The sequence below is a fragment of the Musca autumnalis genome, unplaced genomic scaffold, assembly GCF_047663935.1.
Source record: "Musca autumnalis isolate F117 unplaced genomic scaffold, ASM4766393v1 scaffold_3, whole genome shotgun sequence".
NCBI classification, from domain to species: domain Eukaryota; kingdom Metazoa; phylum Arthropoda; class Insecta; order Diptera; family Muscidae; genus Musca; species Musca autumnalis.
In genome coordinates, this window is record NW_027411866.1 from 212799990 (window position 1) to 212815847 (window position 15858).

At 37.4% G+C, this 15858-nt stretch overlaps 2 protein-coding genes across 2 annotated transcripts in view; one reads left to right on the forward strand and one right to left on the reverse strand.

Moving 5' to 3' along the window:
- Nucleotides 1-6994, forward strand: LOC141398858 (UPF0415 protein C7orf25 homolog). Its single transcript, XM_073976573.1, has 6 exons — nucleotides 1-309; nucleotides 376-565; nucleotides 631-767; nucleotides 939-1221; nucleotides 6379-6650; nucleotides 6727-6994. The coding sequence occupies exons 1-6, from the start codon at nucleotides 151-153 to the stop codon at nucleotides 6802-6804; spliced, it is 1119 nt and encodes a 372-aa protein (XP_073832674.1). The 5' UTR covers nucleotides 1-150; the 3' UTR covers nucleotides 6805-6994.
- The window catches only part of Or13a (Odorant receptor 13a), a 24195-nt gene continuing 15256 nt past the window's right edge, over nucleotides 6920-15858 (reverse strand). The window contains exons 2-4 of the mRNA XM_073976572.1: nucleotides 7741-8196; nucleotides 7451-7658; nucleotides 6920-7386 (exon numbers count right to left, since the gene is read on the reverse strand). Of these exons, the coding sequence (XP_073832673.1) occupies nucleotides 6991-7386; nucleotides 7451-7658; nucleotides 7741-8196 (1060 nt within the window). The 3' untranslated portion in view covers nucleotides 6920-6990. The remainder of the gene's footprint in view (nucleotides 7387-7450; nucleotides 7659-7740; nucleotides 8197-15858) is intronic.

Sequence of the window (15858 nt, forward strand, 5' to 3'; positions counted from 1 at the left end):
GCATTTTTTCCATTTCGCCACTCTATAACATTCTAAACTTTTCAATTTGCTTTGCTCTCTTATTCTAAACATTGCAAATCTGTTTTAACAGTCATTTTCATTCTTTGACTTGCGAATTAAGAATTTTATATTGTTAATTATTTAAAAATTATGGAACCTGAACTACCGTATGAAGATGATCTCTTGCAAAAGGCTGAAGATAAAGTCGAACTGGGTCAAATGCTCATCAAAATTCTTGATGAATTCCCAATCCAAGGTGTTCAAAAAGTGCAACGAAAAATTGTACAAGAAATCAAATTTCTGCAAAAGGTATGGCTTAAATGTCATTTTTAGCTAATCTTGTTGCTTTTTAATTGTTTAAAACTTGTTTTCAAGGTTATTAAAAATAAGACCTTAAAAATTAACCACGTTCAATGCAGTAATTTAACACATTATGAGTTCTTGGTAAAAATACTACAACAACAAAGAGATGTGGTGCATGTTGATTGTGGCTTTGCTGTGGACTATCGGGAAAATCCTCTTCGAGTGGATATTGTATGTGAAAATGGTTTGAAGTGGATTAAAGGTAAGATTTCAATTAAGAAAAACTCACTCAATCTAATATTTTTAATATATTTTTTGGCATTGTAGCCATTGCTCGAAATGCAAAATCTCTAACGGATGCTGCTCGCGGTGAGGCCAGTTATGGAGCGCGCAGCATAATCGATCAGGCCCAAGAATTTGTAGAAGCCTCCACACAAAATCTTTGCATGTTTAAATGTCCCAAGGTAAATTTTTTTGGATAAATAAAGTTTTAATGTTCTTCACAACATTGACATTAGGTTTGTCCTTTTACGTACTGAACTTTACTGAACATTGTTTCTTCAGTAATGTTTAGCAACATTTCAATTATACAATTGTCAAAACTTTACTCACATTTAATTTCTTGTATTCCACAGGTGGTTTTCTATTTTAGCCATCCAATAGAAAATGAATTAGCTATGGCCTTGGAAGCGGAAGGTGTTGAAATTGCCTCCCTGGAAAAACCATCCGAAGTAGATAAAAATTCCGATATAAGTAATATTAGTATTTTGAATCTTGATATCACAACTTTATTGGCTTATGTTAGTAATGTTTGCAACGGTAGCTGTAATTGGAAATTTCAAGAGCCAATACTTACCGAACAAGCTGAGAAGGAGAGGGAATCACCCTTAAAACCAATATTGGATAAATTATTTGCGGGTAAGTGACGTTTTTCTTATTAAAATTAAAAGACTTCTGTGACACACACGACATAAAGTTTATAAATTGGAGACATACCTAAGCCCTATCCAACATATGGTGATTAGGATGGCTCTCACGGTGTTGATGTACAGAAAAAATCTTTGTCTCCGCATATGTTACGACCTCAATGTTGTCTCGAAGGGGTGGAATACAGGAGATGTTAAACAGTTTCGGAGATATTACCCCACCTTGGGGAACTCCCTGTTTCTCTCTACGGGATTTGGACTTCTTGTTCCTTAATTCTACGTGCGACTGGTGTCCACACATCTAATTGATTATCCAAGGTTTCAAACTTGATCGGAGGGTAGTCTGCTCAATGTCCTCAAACAACGTGGAGTGCTTGACAGTATCAAAGGCTTTTGATAAGTCGAGCGCCACCATCATTCTTCTATCGCACGGCCGTCTCTGGTTGAGTCCCCGACTAATATGTTTGGAGATGGCGTGCAACGCTGTTGTCGTGCTGTGCTGCTTGCGGAACCCAGGCTGATGATCGGCATCTGGATAGCTATTTCCAACGTTGGGGAGGAGTAAACCCTCAACTCTCCGCTTATGCTCACCGACCAACCTGTTAACTTCCAATGTCAGCTCACTGACTCTGGGGTCACTGGGGTTGGCACGACAAAGCTCATTAGGCTCATTTTCGTACCTAATTGACCCGAAGCATTAGTGTTTAGGCCAGTGGCTACCACTCCAGCATCAAACCTGTGATTCTACGTAGGTTTCTGTGCTGCTGCAACAACACTCATTTGCTAGTCCCGTCGCCTCTGCTGGGAAATTTGGTCTGACTTCGGGAGTACGGCGAGCGGCTGCAGCAGTGATGATGTCTCGGAAAGTCCTTTCTGTTTCCCAATTAGCTTTCCCATGAACAAAGTGCGGTGTTCAGAGTTAATGAAATCGGACAATCGGCTGATGGGGACAATTATGGGGATATGGTCTGACGACTAGTTGCCGGATGACGTAATTTGTCAGACTAGGTGACACGCTGGTTATGTCTGGCGAAGTGTGATTCTAATGTTGTGCTTATAACCTGGAGTACAGCTATTTATCGGCGGGAGATATACGTTAAGCAACTCCACTTCGGCAGTTCCACTCCTGACTACTACCCCATACATTCCATGTAGGGGTCATTAGAGCCAGGCTCAAGCAAGATAGGACTGTATTGAACAGACAACAATAGGAAAGCTAATCCCACCTCCACTTCTGATGCGCTCCTTCCTCAGTACGTTGTAACCATCACAATGATGTAAGCTGCAGTTGTTTTTGAGCTTGGTTTCCTACACCGCCGTGACAATGATATTCTTCCGAATCATTAAATCCACTATTTCCTCGATCTTATCTCGGATTCCATAGCAATTAAATTGCAAAAAGGATGTATTTTCGGGGATGGGAACAGCAACGGCTGATGCGGAACTGCAGGGAAGTCTCGTATTCTGATGTCGAAGGTGGTGACGGCTCACTGTGGATTGTGTTCTCACGGCATGAAGTAGTCCCTCACATGAACGAGTCCAGAGAAATCCCTGAGGTGCACCCACTCCTGTTATGTATTACATCTCACTGAATTTTAAATTTAGGTTTTACAGTCCCGGCAGGGATCAAAAGAATCTGGAGCTCGCATTCCGGGATATACTTTAAGGTGGCAGCCGCTGGTCGGAGCGCTGATGAAATCTGATTCCGAATCAAACCGGTGTCGTCGAAGAACCCGTAGTAGGTTGGGCCATTATCGCAGAAAGTACTTACTTTCTTAGCTGGCCCATTACAGAATATTTGTTCCATAAGCCGAACTAAGAAAAAATCTCCAATTCTCTCTGTTAAGTGCCTCAGAAAGTATGGAATACAAATTTATCATCGTAATAATAGAAGCCCAAAAATTAAAAAGATCCGAAACATGTCCTATACTACACTTGCTCCAAAATTTTCCTGCAGTCTGATCTATGTTTGGTAAAAATATTACGAGGTGTAAAGTTTGATCGGCTGATCCATTTTGGAGTGTTGCCGTACGTACCAGACATATGGACGGGCAAGGCTAAATCGACTCCAATTCGCTTTGGGGTCCAAAACCATTGTTTCGATTGAGCACATTTTAGAGGGATGATGTACAACATAACATTCACGTTTATTGTTGTCCTTGATCCAATTTTATTGTCAATTTTATACCCTCAGCATTTATGCTAACGAGGGTATATACACTTTCATACGGGCAAAATGTGCCTCATAGAAATAATGGTTTTAGACCCCAAGTATGTTTGGACGAAATGTGTTTCAGACAATTTGGAGTCGATTGAGCAATGTCCGTCTGTCTGTCTGGCTGGCTGGAGCGCACGATAACTCTCGAACGGATCAATCGATTCGATCCAAAATTTGGCTTTCGTAATATTTTGTCCAAACTTAGTTTAAGTTCGAAGATGGGTTATATCGGTCCACTCCTTCCGGTACCTCCCCCACAAAAGTTCGAAAATGTTCGGAAAAATTTGTATGTACGATGGCGTTTGAAGGGAGTAACCGATTTGGTCCATACTTTGCAAATCGTGAAATGTCTACCAGGCTTAGATAAGTTTCCAATATGGACTCAATCGGTCCACTTCTTCCGGTACCTCCCACATAAAATTTGGGATAAGTTCAGTTCAGGACCTGCTCTCGAATCGCTTTGATTTTTGTTTTAGCAGCTGGTATTCACTGCTCCCTATACGACGGTACAAGTTTCATCAGGGGCAAGTCCACACTTCCTGAGAAAATAGCCCCAAAGTTGCTAAATAACCCTATGACACCGTGTGAGGTGGTTGGAGCGCAAGACAACCCTCGAACGGATCTGCCGATTCGGTCCAAAATATGGCCTTAGTAATATTTTGTCCAAACATAGTTTAAGTTTGAAGGTAAGCCATATCGGTCCACTCCTTCAGGTACCTCCCCCAAAAATTTTCGGAAAAATTGTTCGTACGGTAACTCTTGAAGGGAGTGGCCGAATTGGTCCATACGTTACACATCCTAAGATATCTACCAGATATAAATCAGGTTCGGGTGCCACCGTGGTGCAATGGTATGCACACCCGCCTTGCACACATAAGGTCGTGGGTTCGATTCCCCGGCCAGGCAACATCAAAACACTTTTCAACGGTGGCAAAATACCCCTCAGTAATGTTGGCGACATTTCCTGAGTATTTCAGCCATGTAAAACTTCTCTACAAAAGTGGTGTCTTAGACACGCCGTTCGGACTCGGCGATAAACTGTAGGTCCCATATCATTGAGCTAATATGAATCGGGGTGCACTCATTGATATGAGAGAAGTCTCCCTTGTCCCTATGGGATGTTGTGGAACAATTATATATATATATATATAAATCAGGTTCAAATATGGACTATATTTGTCCAATTCATCCGGTACCTCCCACAAAAATTTCGGATAAGTTCACTTTCAGACCTGCAATCGAATCACTTTGATTTTTGTTTAAGCAATTTGCATTCGCTGCCTCAATTACAATGGTAAAATTTTGTTCAGGGGCAAGTCCATATTTCTTGAGCAAACAGCCCGAAGGTTGTAAAAACCCCCTATGGTACCATATGTAGTGACTGGAGATCCACTTCCATAATATTCAATGTCGATCTATTCCTTTAAGTATCTCCTCCGCAAAATATTTGATCTTTAATCCTAATCAACATTTTTGTCGGTTCATAGGCCCAATATTTTTAAACCTCCCTAAATACATACGTTTTTTGAGAATAAAATGTTTCAATATACACAGCTGACTGATACTTTTTTCCTTGTTATTAAGTGATTCGATAAAAAAAGCATCCGCACCAAAAGCTTTTAAATTTTGTTCGAGAGTGATCCTACCATTTTAGCGAAACAATTTTAATTTTTGTGTGGCAGGTACCGAATGAAATGCAGCCCTCTTTGAACTAGATCTAAGTTTGGTAAAAATATTACGAGGTGTAAAGTTTAATCGGATAATCCATTTTGGAGTGTTGTGGTACTTACCAGACATATGGACGGACAGGGCTAAATCGACTCCAATTTGTTTTGGGGTCCAAAACCATTGTTTGGATTGCATAACACTCACGTTTATTTTTGGTCCTTGATTGTTCCCGAACATCCTTAAAAATCCAATTTTATTGCCATCATTTTTTGTTTCAAAAATTCATTTAAATTTAAAACTTTTACCCAGTCAGCATTTTTTGAAAATTTTAATCAAATTCGAGTCTTTTTTGATCCGACTGCACGATTAAAAAGCTAGAATATGAGCTCATTTTCTGATCATAAATGACTCCTTTGTCGGTAGGAAAACATAACCTCAGGCGACTCTTCTAAACAAATCACAAATGAGTCTTTTTCGAGTCGTATTTTAATCATTTATTGGTGTTTTGTTGATTAATTTCGGACCCTTTTTCGAGTCTTTTTAGAGTCATGTTTATAATCATTTATGAGTCTTTAGGGAGTCATTTATGAGTCTTTTTGTTAGACGAAATAAATTAAAAAAAAATTTTATTTTTATTCTTCTTTGTTTCTTTCCTTTGTTTTATAGTCTTTTCTGCTTTGTTATGTCTTTTAATTATCCTTTATGTTGCTTGGTGGTTAGTATACTGCTTCTTCATTTCACTTGGCAAAACCTGTTGTGTTGTGTTTGTCTGTACCTTTAATATTATACGTTACATTTATATCAAAATTTTGTAGAAAGTGTATATGAGAATTTTATTTTTTTATTTACAACCAAATAAAAATAAAACAAATCAATCAGTTTTTAATCACCTAACTGTTCAAAATATGATCAGAGTATACATAATTATAATCACTTTTCAAACACCTGTATGACCCTTTTTTGATTAAGCATTTTTCAATCTTCCAGATGATCAAAATGTGACAATAAATAACAAAAAATTGTCACATTTTAAACACCTCAATGATTTATTTGTGATTGCTACACATTTGTTGTTGTATTTTAAATTGAACTCTTTTTAATCATTACAGGGAGTCACTTTCGAGTCCCTTTCTGATCACACAAGCGACTTAATCAATTTTTGATCACCAAAAAGACTCTAAAAAGACTCCTCAATGTGATTTTTGAAAAAACAGTCTTCTAAATGCTATCTGGGTAATTATTTTTTATTATTTCCAATTTTAGGTAAACGCCTGATATGCTGTTCCACTGCCCATAAGTCGTTTCAAGACATTGTCGCCCTACTTGGTGGTCCGGAGGAAAAACGACGAGCCGATGAGCTTACAAAACGTATTGAAATATTACCCGATGTTCAATCTATACCAGCAGAAATAGCCAGCATTAAATTTAGTGGGAAAATCAATGAGCGGAGTTTGTTGATTTTTGCCCTTGGCATGCATATGAAAGCGGTAACGGTTACCTCAAATAAGGCCTTTATAAGATCAGCTAAAATGCAAGTAAGTGAGCAACAAAATTTTGTTTCAATATTTTCGGTAGTTACTAACAAAAATATTTTTGGCATCAAAAACAAAGGGTATAAATGTACCCGTCTTTACCCATCAAGCACGAGCCTTAACAGAAGCCAAAGAGGAAACGGCCACACCATTATAAATGACTACAAGTGATCATCACTGCTATGCTATATTTTGCGAAACTGCTGACTGTAATATAATTGTTTGAAACAGTGCCCCCTTTTTGAATATCCTCTAGATAAAATGTATGTAAATTGTTGTTACTAATCATACTTTCTTGTGTAATATATAGAATAATAAATTGTATCGAATATTTCATTTTTTTCTAATTTGTTGACGTATCGTCCTGATTTTCATCATAAACTGTTTTTAGCAGAGTAAAATAACTCATCGATGAACTTAGAATGGCTGTAAACGATTGCAAAGATAGTGTTGAAAATTTTAGGGCAGTTATTTTCACGGGTCGTTGACTGCACATTATCATGATTTCTAAATTTTGACGAAATTTTTTATTAGCTGGAATGTAGTAGCTGTAGTTGGATTGAAGTCCCTTTAGCTGATTATGTTGCTGATTAGATTTAAAAAGTTTTTCCAAAGATTTTCCATGGCCATGGTTTCGTGGATATTCTTTTATAACTTTGTGGCGTAATACAGGTGTTGTGGGATGTATGAGGCCTCCTTCCCAGTTGCATGTATAGAGATGAGCTGCAGTTTCGGTAGACTGTAATGATTTTCGTTTTAACACTCATGTATTTGGTAATTATGTTTGCATGTTTTAGCCTTACATGTTGTATAAGAGAATCCCCATTCCAGCATAAGACATATAGCTGAGACAGTGAAGACGATATGTAAACCATGAATTTAACATAATCCCCAATGAACATATCTTTCCCAGTCATCAACTGGAAACCTACCATGCAAATTAAGATTGAGGAAATTGTAAAATTGACCAAAAGGATGGGATTAAAGAAGTTTTCTAATTTGGCAGAAAATCTGAAAAAAAAATTAAATATTAGTAGAGATTTCGTTTTTAGAAATTACTTAAAAATCCCTTAAAATATTCATAACTACTCACTCAATCAATTTATTATGATCATAGGCAATGTGATTCAGCAGTTTCACATAGGCATCCTCTATCTCATTCTCATCTTGTCTGTTGCCCACCACACTTCCATAAGCATCAAAGACCAAATTATCAATACGTTCATGTAAAATTTGAAATTTACCACATGTATAGGTGACAAAGAAACCAAATATTGAATCTTCTGCAAACAGAGTTGTCACCACACATATCCCTGCATAACTTGTAAATATATATGTCATAATATAATTCCAACCATGATGAGCATCGTAGGGAAATAACATTTTGTAGGGGAATGGTTTTTCATCTGCATCCAGGCCAACATCAAAAAATAACACCACTAGTGGCATTACACAGTACATAGATATTAGGCAACTCAGGAGGACAGTCATAATGCGAAATGTACGCATATTCCTTGAACACTCTGCAGCAACATGCGGATGTTGTTTCCTAAAAAAGAAAAATGGTTTTAGATTTCCGAAATTTTTTGGTAAACTTAAAATCTATTCAAATGTCACCGTTGTGCAAAGGCCAGGCAATAACGAATTTACAATGGTGGCATACCCCTCAGCGTATTTGTGGCAACATTTCCTGTGTATCTTAGTTATGCTTCGTTCGAACTCCCCGAAATTTTTATTGGGGTACCCCTTTGGGTTGTTTTTAGAACAATTCTCATTAAACTATTCCTTAGGAAAATTCATGGAGACTTCTCCCATATCAATGAGTCCTTTCTGATTTCATTTACATATCAACTTTTATCAAAAATTTTCCACATCGTCATTATGGTTTTAAACCTCACCTATGTTAACATTAAATTAGTTTCAGACAACTTGAAATCGATTTAGGTATGCCCATCAGTCTATCTGGTTGGCTAGTGCACACAATAACTCTCGAAGGAAAAACAATTGGTATGTTCCAGTACTGCAAGAATCTACTAATTATACCCTCAGCCTTTAGGCTAGAAAGGGAATATACTAGGCCGGGGCGATTTGTATGGAAGGAAAAAAGTGATAGTGGGCGCCTGGAGTTTCTGATTCTTGGGATTGTACTGAGCAAAAAAGTCCACTAGACCATATGTCTACGGTGAAAATCGAGCCCCCGGATTTTGACTTGAAATTTTTTAAGGATATTTTGGCCAAACCATATCTCAGAAACTTGACCTATCCTGAAAATTTCCTTTTGCGTTCTTAGTACACTCACCAATGGCTTTCATCTACAAAAGGAAATTTCCACCCACTGACTTTGAGTCAAATTTTGTATCACAGTGTAATTTATCGATATTTTCCGAAAAATGTGCAGTTTCTCGGGGTCATAACTGCCTGAAGGAGCGTTCCAATGCGTTTGCGATGTGTTAGAGAGTTCTTAATTATTGTCTTGGTTACAATTTTTGTCTTTGTGTTGGATCGAAAATCTCAGTGGTTTGGCTGTTACATACATGCCAAAATATCCAAAAAACCTTGAAAAGAAACTTCAAGTCAAAATCCGTGGGCTCGATTTTCACCGTAGACATATGGTCTAGTGAACATTTTTGCTCAGTACAATCCCAATAATCAGAAAATCCAGGCGCCCGTGGTGGTGTTGAAGTCGCCCCACCCTAGTATATACACTTTCATACGGGCAAAATGTGCCTCATCGAAATAATGGTTTTAGACCCCAAGTATGTTTGGACGAAATGTGTTTCAGACAATTTGAAGTCGATTTAGTAATGTCCGTCTGTCTGGCTGGCTGGTGCGTACGATAACTCTCAAACGGATAATATTTTGTCCAAACTTAGTTTAAGTTCGAAGATGGGCCATATCGGTCTACTCCTTCAGGTACCTCCCCCACAAAAGTTCGAAAATGTTTGTGCGCACGATAACTCTTGAAGGGAGTAACCGATTTGGTCCATATTTTGCTCATCGTGAAATGTGTACCAGACTTAGATAAGGTTTCAATATGGACTCAATTGGTCCACTCCTTCGGGCACCTCCCACACAAAATTTCGGAAAAGTTCAGTTTAGGGCCTGCTCTCGAATCGCTTTGATTTTTGTTGTAGCTACTTATATTCACTGCCCTCCATACGACGGTACAAGTTTCATTAGGGGCAAGTCCATACTTCCTGAGAAAATAGCCTGAAAGTTGCAAAAAGCCATATGACACTGTTTGTAGTGGTTGAAGCGTAAGATAACTTTCGAACGGATCTGCCTTTTCGGTCCAAAATGTGGCCTTCGTAATATTTTGTGCAAACTTAGTTTAAGTTCGAAGATAAGCCATATCGGTCCACTCCTTCAGGTACCTCCCCCACAAAAGTTCAAAAATGTTTGGAAAAGTTGTACGTACGATAACTCTTGATGGGAGTGACAGATTTGGACCATACTTTACACATCCTAACATATCTACCAGATATAGATCAGGTTCGAATATAGACTATATTTGTCCACTCCTTCGGGTACCTCTCACACAAAATTTTGGATAACTTCACTTTAAGACCTACTCTCGGATCACTTTGATTTTTGTTGAAGCAACTTGCATTCGCTGCCTCAATTACGACAGTAAAAGTTTTTTTCAAAGGCAAGTCCATACTTCTTGAGAAAAAACCCCGAAAGTTGTAAAAACCGCCTATAGCACCATATGTAGTGACTAGAGAGCTCGAACCGAATACTGCGTTCGTCCACACTTTGGATATCGTAATATTTCCTGGAATATATTTTTGAAGGTGACGTAGTATGAGTAACGCCGCTGGGCAAACGTAACGTATGCGCCACAACACATCGTACAGTGATAGTTCTATTTCTATGTAAGTCTTTACTAGTAGTGTGTAGAGTTGTGTCAAAGGAACTATATGGAACTATCTAGTTCACTTCGCAGTTCCAATGGCCCACATTTTTTCTTTGAACAAACTGCGTATACTTAACATCAAACGTTATATTTCATGATGTTACTTATACGTTTTGGAACTATTACAAGGAACTAGGGAACTCGATTACCCAACTCTACTAGTGTGGGATTGAGTTACCTATTAGCATTGGAGTATACCGCTGTTGTTATACCCTCAGCCTTTAGGCTAGAAGGGTATATACACTTTGATACGAAAAATGTCTGTCTGTCTGGCTGGTGCGCACGATAACTCTCGAACAGTTCAACCGATTCGAACCAAATTTTGCGTATCGTAATATTTTGTCCAAACTTAGTTCGAGTTCGAGGATGGGCCATATCGGTCCACTCCTTCTGGTACCTCCCCCACAAAAGTTCAAATTTTTTCTGTAAAATGGTCTAAACGATAACTCTCGATGGAAGCAATCGATTTTGGTCAAAACTTTGCACATCGTATTATTCCTTCCAGATATAGATCTGGTTCGAATATGAACTATATCTGTCCACTCCTTCGGGTACCTCCCACACAAAATTCGGATAAAGTGAAGTTAAAGGGCTCCTCTCGGATGGTTTTGCATTTTTTTTTCAGTAAGATTTCCTTGCGGCTCCCTTTATGACGGTACAATTTTTTTTCTTGCGGAAGTCCATACTTCCTCGGGTATCACCGACGTAGTCAGGGGGGGGGCCCGGGGGGCCCGGGCCCCCCCCGAAATGACTTGCGTTCCCATAGGACATTAGCTTATCTTACACATTTTTTTAATTTTTGAGTAAAATTTTAAAATGTTTTAGATTTTTAAAGAAATATGTAAAGTATTTGGGTCAACTACATTGGTTTACTTATAGAAAGTATGAAATAATGAAGAAGTTAGGTTTTTTGAGCAATTTTCTGCATAGTTGTTGGTAAGTTTTAAGGTCTTTTTTAAGCGTTTAATAGTAATTTTAGGCTAACTCTAAGTGTTGTTGAGTTCAGAACAAGATGTTTACTGGCTTGTAAACAATATCTAGAAAAAAAAACATTCTTTTGGTCCTTATTCTTTATTATGTTTCAAATTTGCAAAAAAAGAACTATACCAACCATTTTTTATGATAAAACTTCTGTTCCACCGCAGTCTCGTTCGTTGAGATTATTAGAAACTTGTCTCTTGTTACAAATTAGTAAATGTCTATTGTACAAAAAAGGGTTTTTCTGTCGTACTTTTATGTTTTGTTCTACCTATCGAATGTTAATAAAACCAAGATTAATAAGCTTGAGGTCAATATTAATATTTTATTTATTGCATATTATTTCCAATATTTCGAAATTACATTGAATTTCAACTTCAGGGATTTTTTTCTGTCTATTACACTGTGCAACATTTTTAATGTGATCTTTTGCAAACAATTCGAACTGATGATTTTTTGAAAGTACAGACCCAAACGACAAGAAACCTTAGTTGGGGTTTGTTGTGCGAGATCCAGCTCGGATTTTATGGCCCCATCTAAACATGGTTAAATATTGAGTTTTTAAAGAAATTCGGCGCTATATCTCTGAAACCAATGCGAATCTTCTTCTGACCTGTGAAGCAAATTTGTAGATAAGGACAAGAATAAAATATTTGGAGAAATAATGAACTCGAAAAACTGCATTTATTGCCTCAAATTTCAAAATATATGCAAAAATTTCACAATTTTTATACATTTCGCACCGTATCTCCACAACCCTTATTTTTTTCTGAAAATATTTCCTGGAATGTAATACACAACTCTTCAGAACATGTCATTGTTGTAAAATGACTCTATGCCTCTATTTTCAGTACATTTTTCAACGACCATTTAATAAAAATGTCAATAGTGTAGTGAAAACCAAAATGCGAGAATAAACTGTTGGTGTGAACTGTGTTTGAAATACGTGTTGTAAAAGATATGATGCAAAATACTGCTGAAACAACATGAAGTAAGCATTTTACAGTTTCAGAATGTTCGAAAGAGTTGTTGAGAACTTTATTTGGAAGATTTTTGCAAAAGGTTACTTGGTTCAACTCCCAATAGTTTAGCTACAATATTGCTAAATATTGCTAAAGACAGCAAGGCCAAATTCCTATTTGTTTCTGAGATAAAAGCTTGATAAATGCAAAAAAACGTGTAGATTTAGTCCGTTTTAGATGAGGGCTTAAAATCCGAACTGGATCTGACAGGACAAAACCCTACTAGGGTTTTTGTAGTCTAAATATGTATTTTTAAAAAATTCATAGTAGAAGTTGTTTGCATTTTCAGTGTTGTATTGTATTTTGGGAATTATGGATGCACATTTGTAGAAATGTTCCTTTTTCCTGCTTTGTCAAAGGACTTTGTGACGACAAAAAAATCAAAAAAAAAAAAACTGATCGGAAACAGATTCTCTTCTTCGTCAAAATCTCAACAAGAATCAGTCGGCTTTTTGGACAGGAATATACCCTGAGTCTGTGTGAACTGAAATTTTCATCTATGTACAGATCAAATAGGGGCCACACAACCAAAATCCTTTAACCCAAAGCTATGTATTAGGAGATTTTCAGAATTGTGTAGCCATTTTCGGACGTATGAACTTGGCGACAAAATGTGGATTATAACATTGATCACAAGTGTTGCGGAGAAGGTACCTAAAGAAATGGACCGGACCGACATAGTTCATTTTGGAAGTAGATTTTATTTTGGAAGTCATTCCTTTTAAAAGATTTTGCTCCCACCAGTCATTTTAGTTCGTCACAAAATATTTTTCAGGAAATATGGACTTGCCCACGAAAAACACAAGGAATACCTTCAGTAAACATTTCTAAGGATCCTCGAACAGACCTTAAACTGCATTTAACAACTATTTTGATGGTTTTTGAAGGATGTACCGCAGTATAAGGTTCGAAAGTTGTCGTGCGCACCAGTCACTACACATGACGGCCGTAGGTGTTCTTTACAGCTTTCGGGCCATTTTCTCTGAAAGTATGGACTTGCCCCTGAAAAACTTGTATTGTAGTAATAGTGGCCTCGAGAACACTTGTTGCAAAAAAGGAAAGCGTTTCCAGAGAGGTCTTTTTATTTATTAATTTATTTATATCATATTTTTACTTATAACTAAATTATTAGCAAAAAGGAAGTGAAGCCATGACTACTTAGGTCTTCAGCTTACACTTATCCACTTATTTATTGTCGAGAGAGGTCTTAAACTGCACATCTCTGAACATTTTTGAAATACTCTGTGGAAGGTTACCGAAAGAATGGATTGATATGGTCCATCTTCGAAGTTGATCAAAATTTGGACAAAATAAAACGAAGGCCAAATTTTGGACCGATCTGTTCGAGAATCATCGTGTCCTCCACCAAGACGGACGAACATAGCTAAGTCGAAATCAAGTTTTCTGAAACATATTTCTTGCAAACACACTTTGGCGCTAAAACCATTATTTCGATGAGGTTTATTGTGACTAAAGGCTGAGAGTATAAAAAATGTAGATTGGGAAACATTTTGTTCATGGATTTTTGCTAAAAGAATGTATACATGTATTGATCTTCGATTGGACGTCAGAATTTCATTTTAAAAGAATTCAAGACTGGTTGCCAGAGTTTTCCTAGTTCCTGATCAATTTATGAGAAGATCCACGATCGGAAACCAGAATTTCTATAAGAGAAGTCCGACGATTGGGCAATAGAATTCGTCATTTACATACCCGTGATTAGTTGCGAGAATTTCATGATTGATAGACTCACTATTGCTCAGAATATTTTTTTTATCAAGAAAACCACTATCGGCCTTCAGAAATTCTTTGTGATAAGATCTACGATTGGACACCAAAATATCTTTAGGGAAATAACGATAGTTGGTTTCTTTATGACAATAAGAACAAATGGACACCTAAACTTCCGAAATTGAAAAATTGACCATACTCTGGAGTGGAAAATTGAAGCCTGAAACAAGGGGAAATTGGCCAAGAAATCTTACGCCATTTTAATTAAAAAATAGTAATGAAAATTATTTCATCAGTAAAATAAGCCTAAAATAAAGTTTAAATCATTGCTAAATAATAAATTTCCGCTGACATTAACTTCAAAAATTTTGGTCAGGTGGGCCCCCCCCGCAATGAAATCCTGGCTACGTCCCTGTCGGGTATTGGCCTAAAAGCTCCAAGAAACCCTGACTGCACCAACCAAAATGGCTGATCCGCAAGATAATCCTCGCAGGGAATTTCTGATTGGTGCAGGCTTTGCACATCGTGAATTATTTCATCCAATCATGTATCAGGTTGGAATATGGATTGTATCGGTCCACTCCTTCGAGTACCTCCCACACAAAATTCGGATAAAGTGAAGTTTAAGAGCTCCTCACGGATCGTTTTAAATGTTTCCAGTAAGTTTTTTTTGATTTATGCAGGCTTTGCACGTCGTATTATTTCATCCAGTCCAGTATGGGATTGAAATATAGACCATATCGGTCCACTCCTTCGGGTACCTCCCACACAAAATTCGGATAAAGTAAAGTTTAGGAGCTCCTCTCGCATCGTTTTGACTCTTTTTCAGTAGATTGTTGGAGCGGCCTCATTTACAATGTTACATTTTGTTCCGAGTAAGTCAATACTTCCTATGATAATGGCCCAAACGCTTCAAAACCCTTTCGGATATTGTGCAAGATAACTCTAAAACTTTTTCAAAAATTTCCTTCAAACTTATTTTAACATAATTCAATCCTTTATGAGGAAGTTTGGTTGCCAAAAATGTTTGGTATATGTCAATGATTTGGTATAAGCCCACGTTACGGTACCTACAGATTTTAAAGCAAACTCGTGATATAAAATCAATCGCAAGTTCATCTTCATCTTTTGTCTCTTCTACAAGCAGTTCTTACTTCCTTGTTGTGTATAAAATTTCCAATTCAATTTTTTATGCGACGATTTTTCATTGTTCTTTGATATTTTCAGATTTCTTCTATTAAGCTCCAAGTTGATGGGCTCATCCATTCCTTTTTTCCGGGGCATAGTGTCCAAGTACATTTTCGCACGTTTGTAAAAGATTATTTTTAATGTGTTCCCAGCGTTCTTCTGTGCCTTCGTTTGGGACATTCTACTGTTCTAGCATCATATTTAAATCGTTTTCTACGGCTTCCTGATAACGAGGGTATTTTAACTTTTCTATGTCAAACTTCGATGACGTAAATTTTTGATGTATATTTTTGATGGCGCTTACTTTCATTTGCACTCTCGCGAGAAGTAGGTGGTGGTCAGAGCCAATGTCAGCACTACGTTTTACCCGTACATC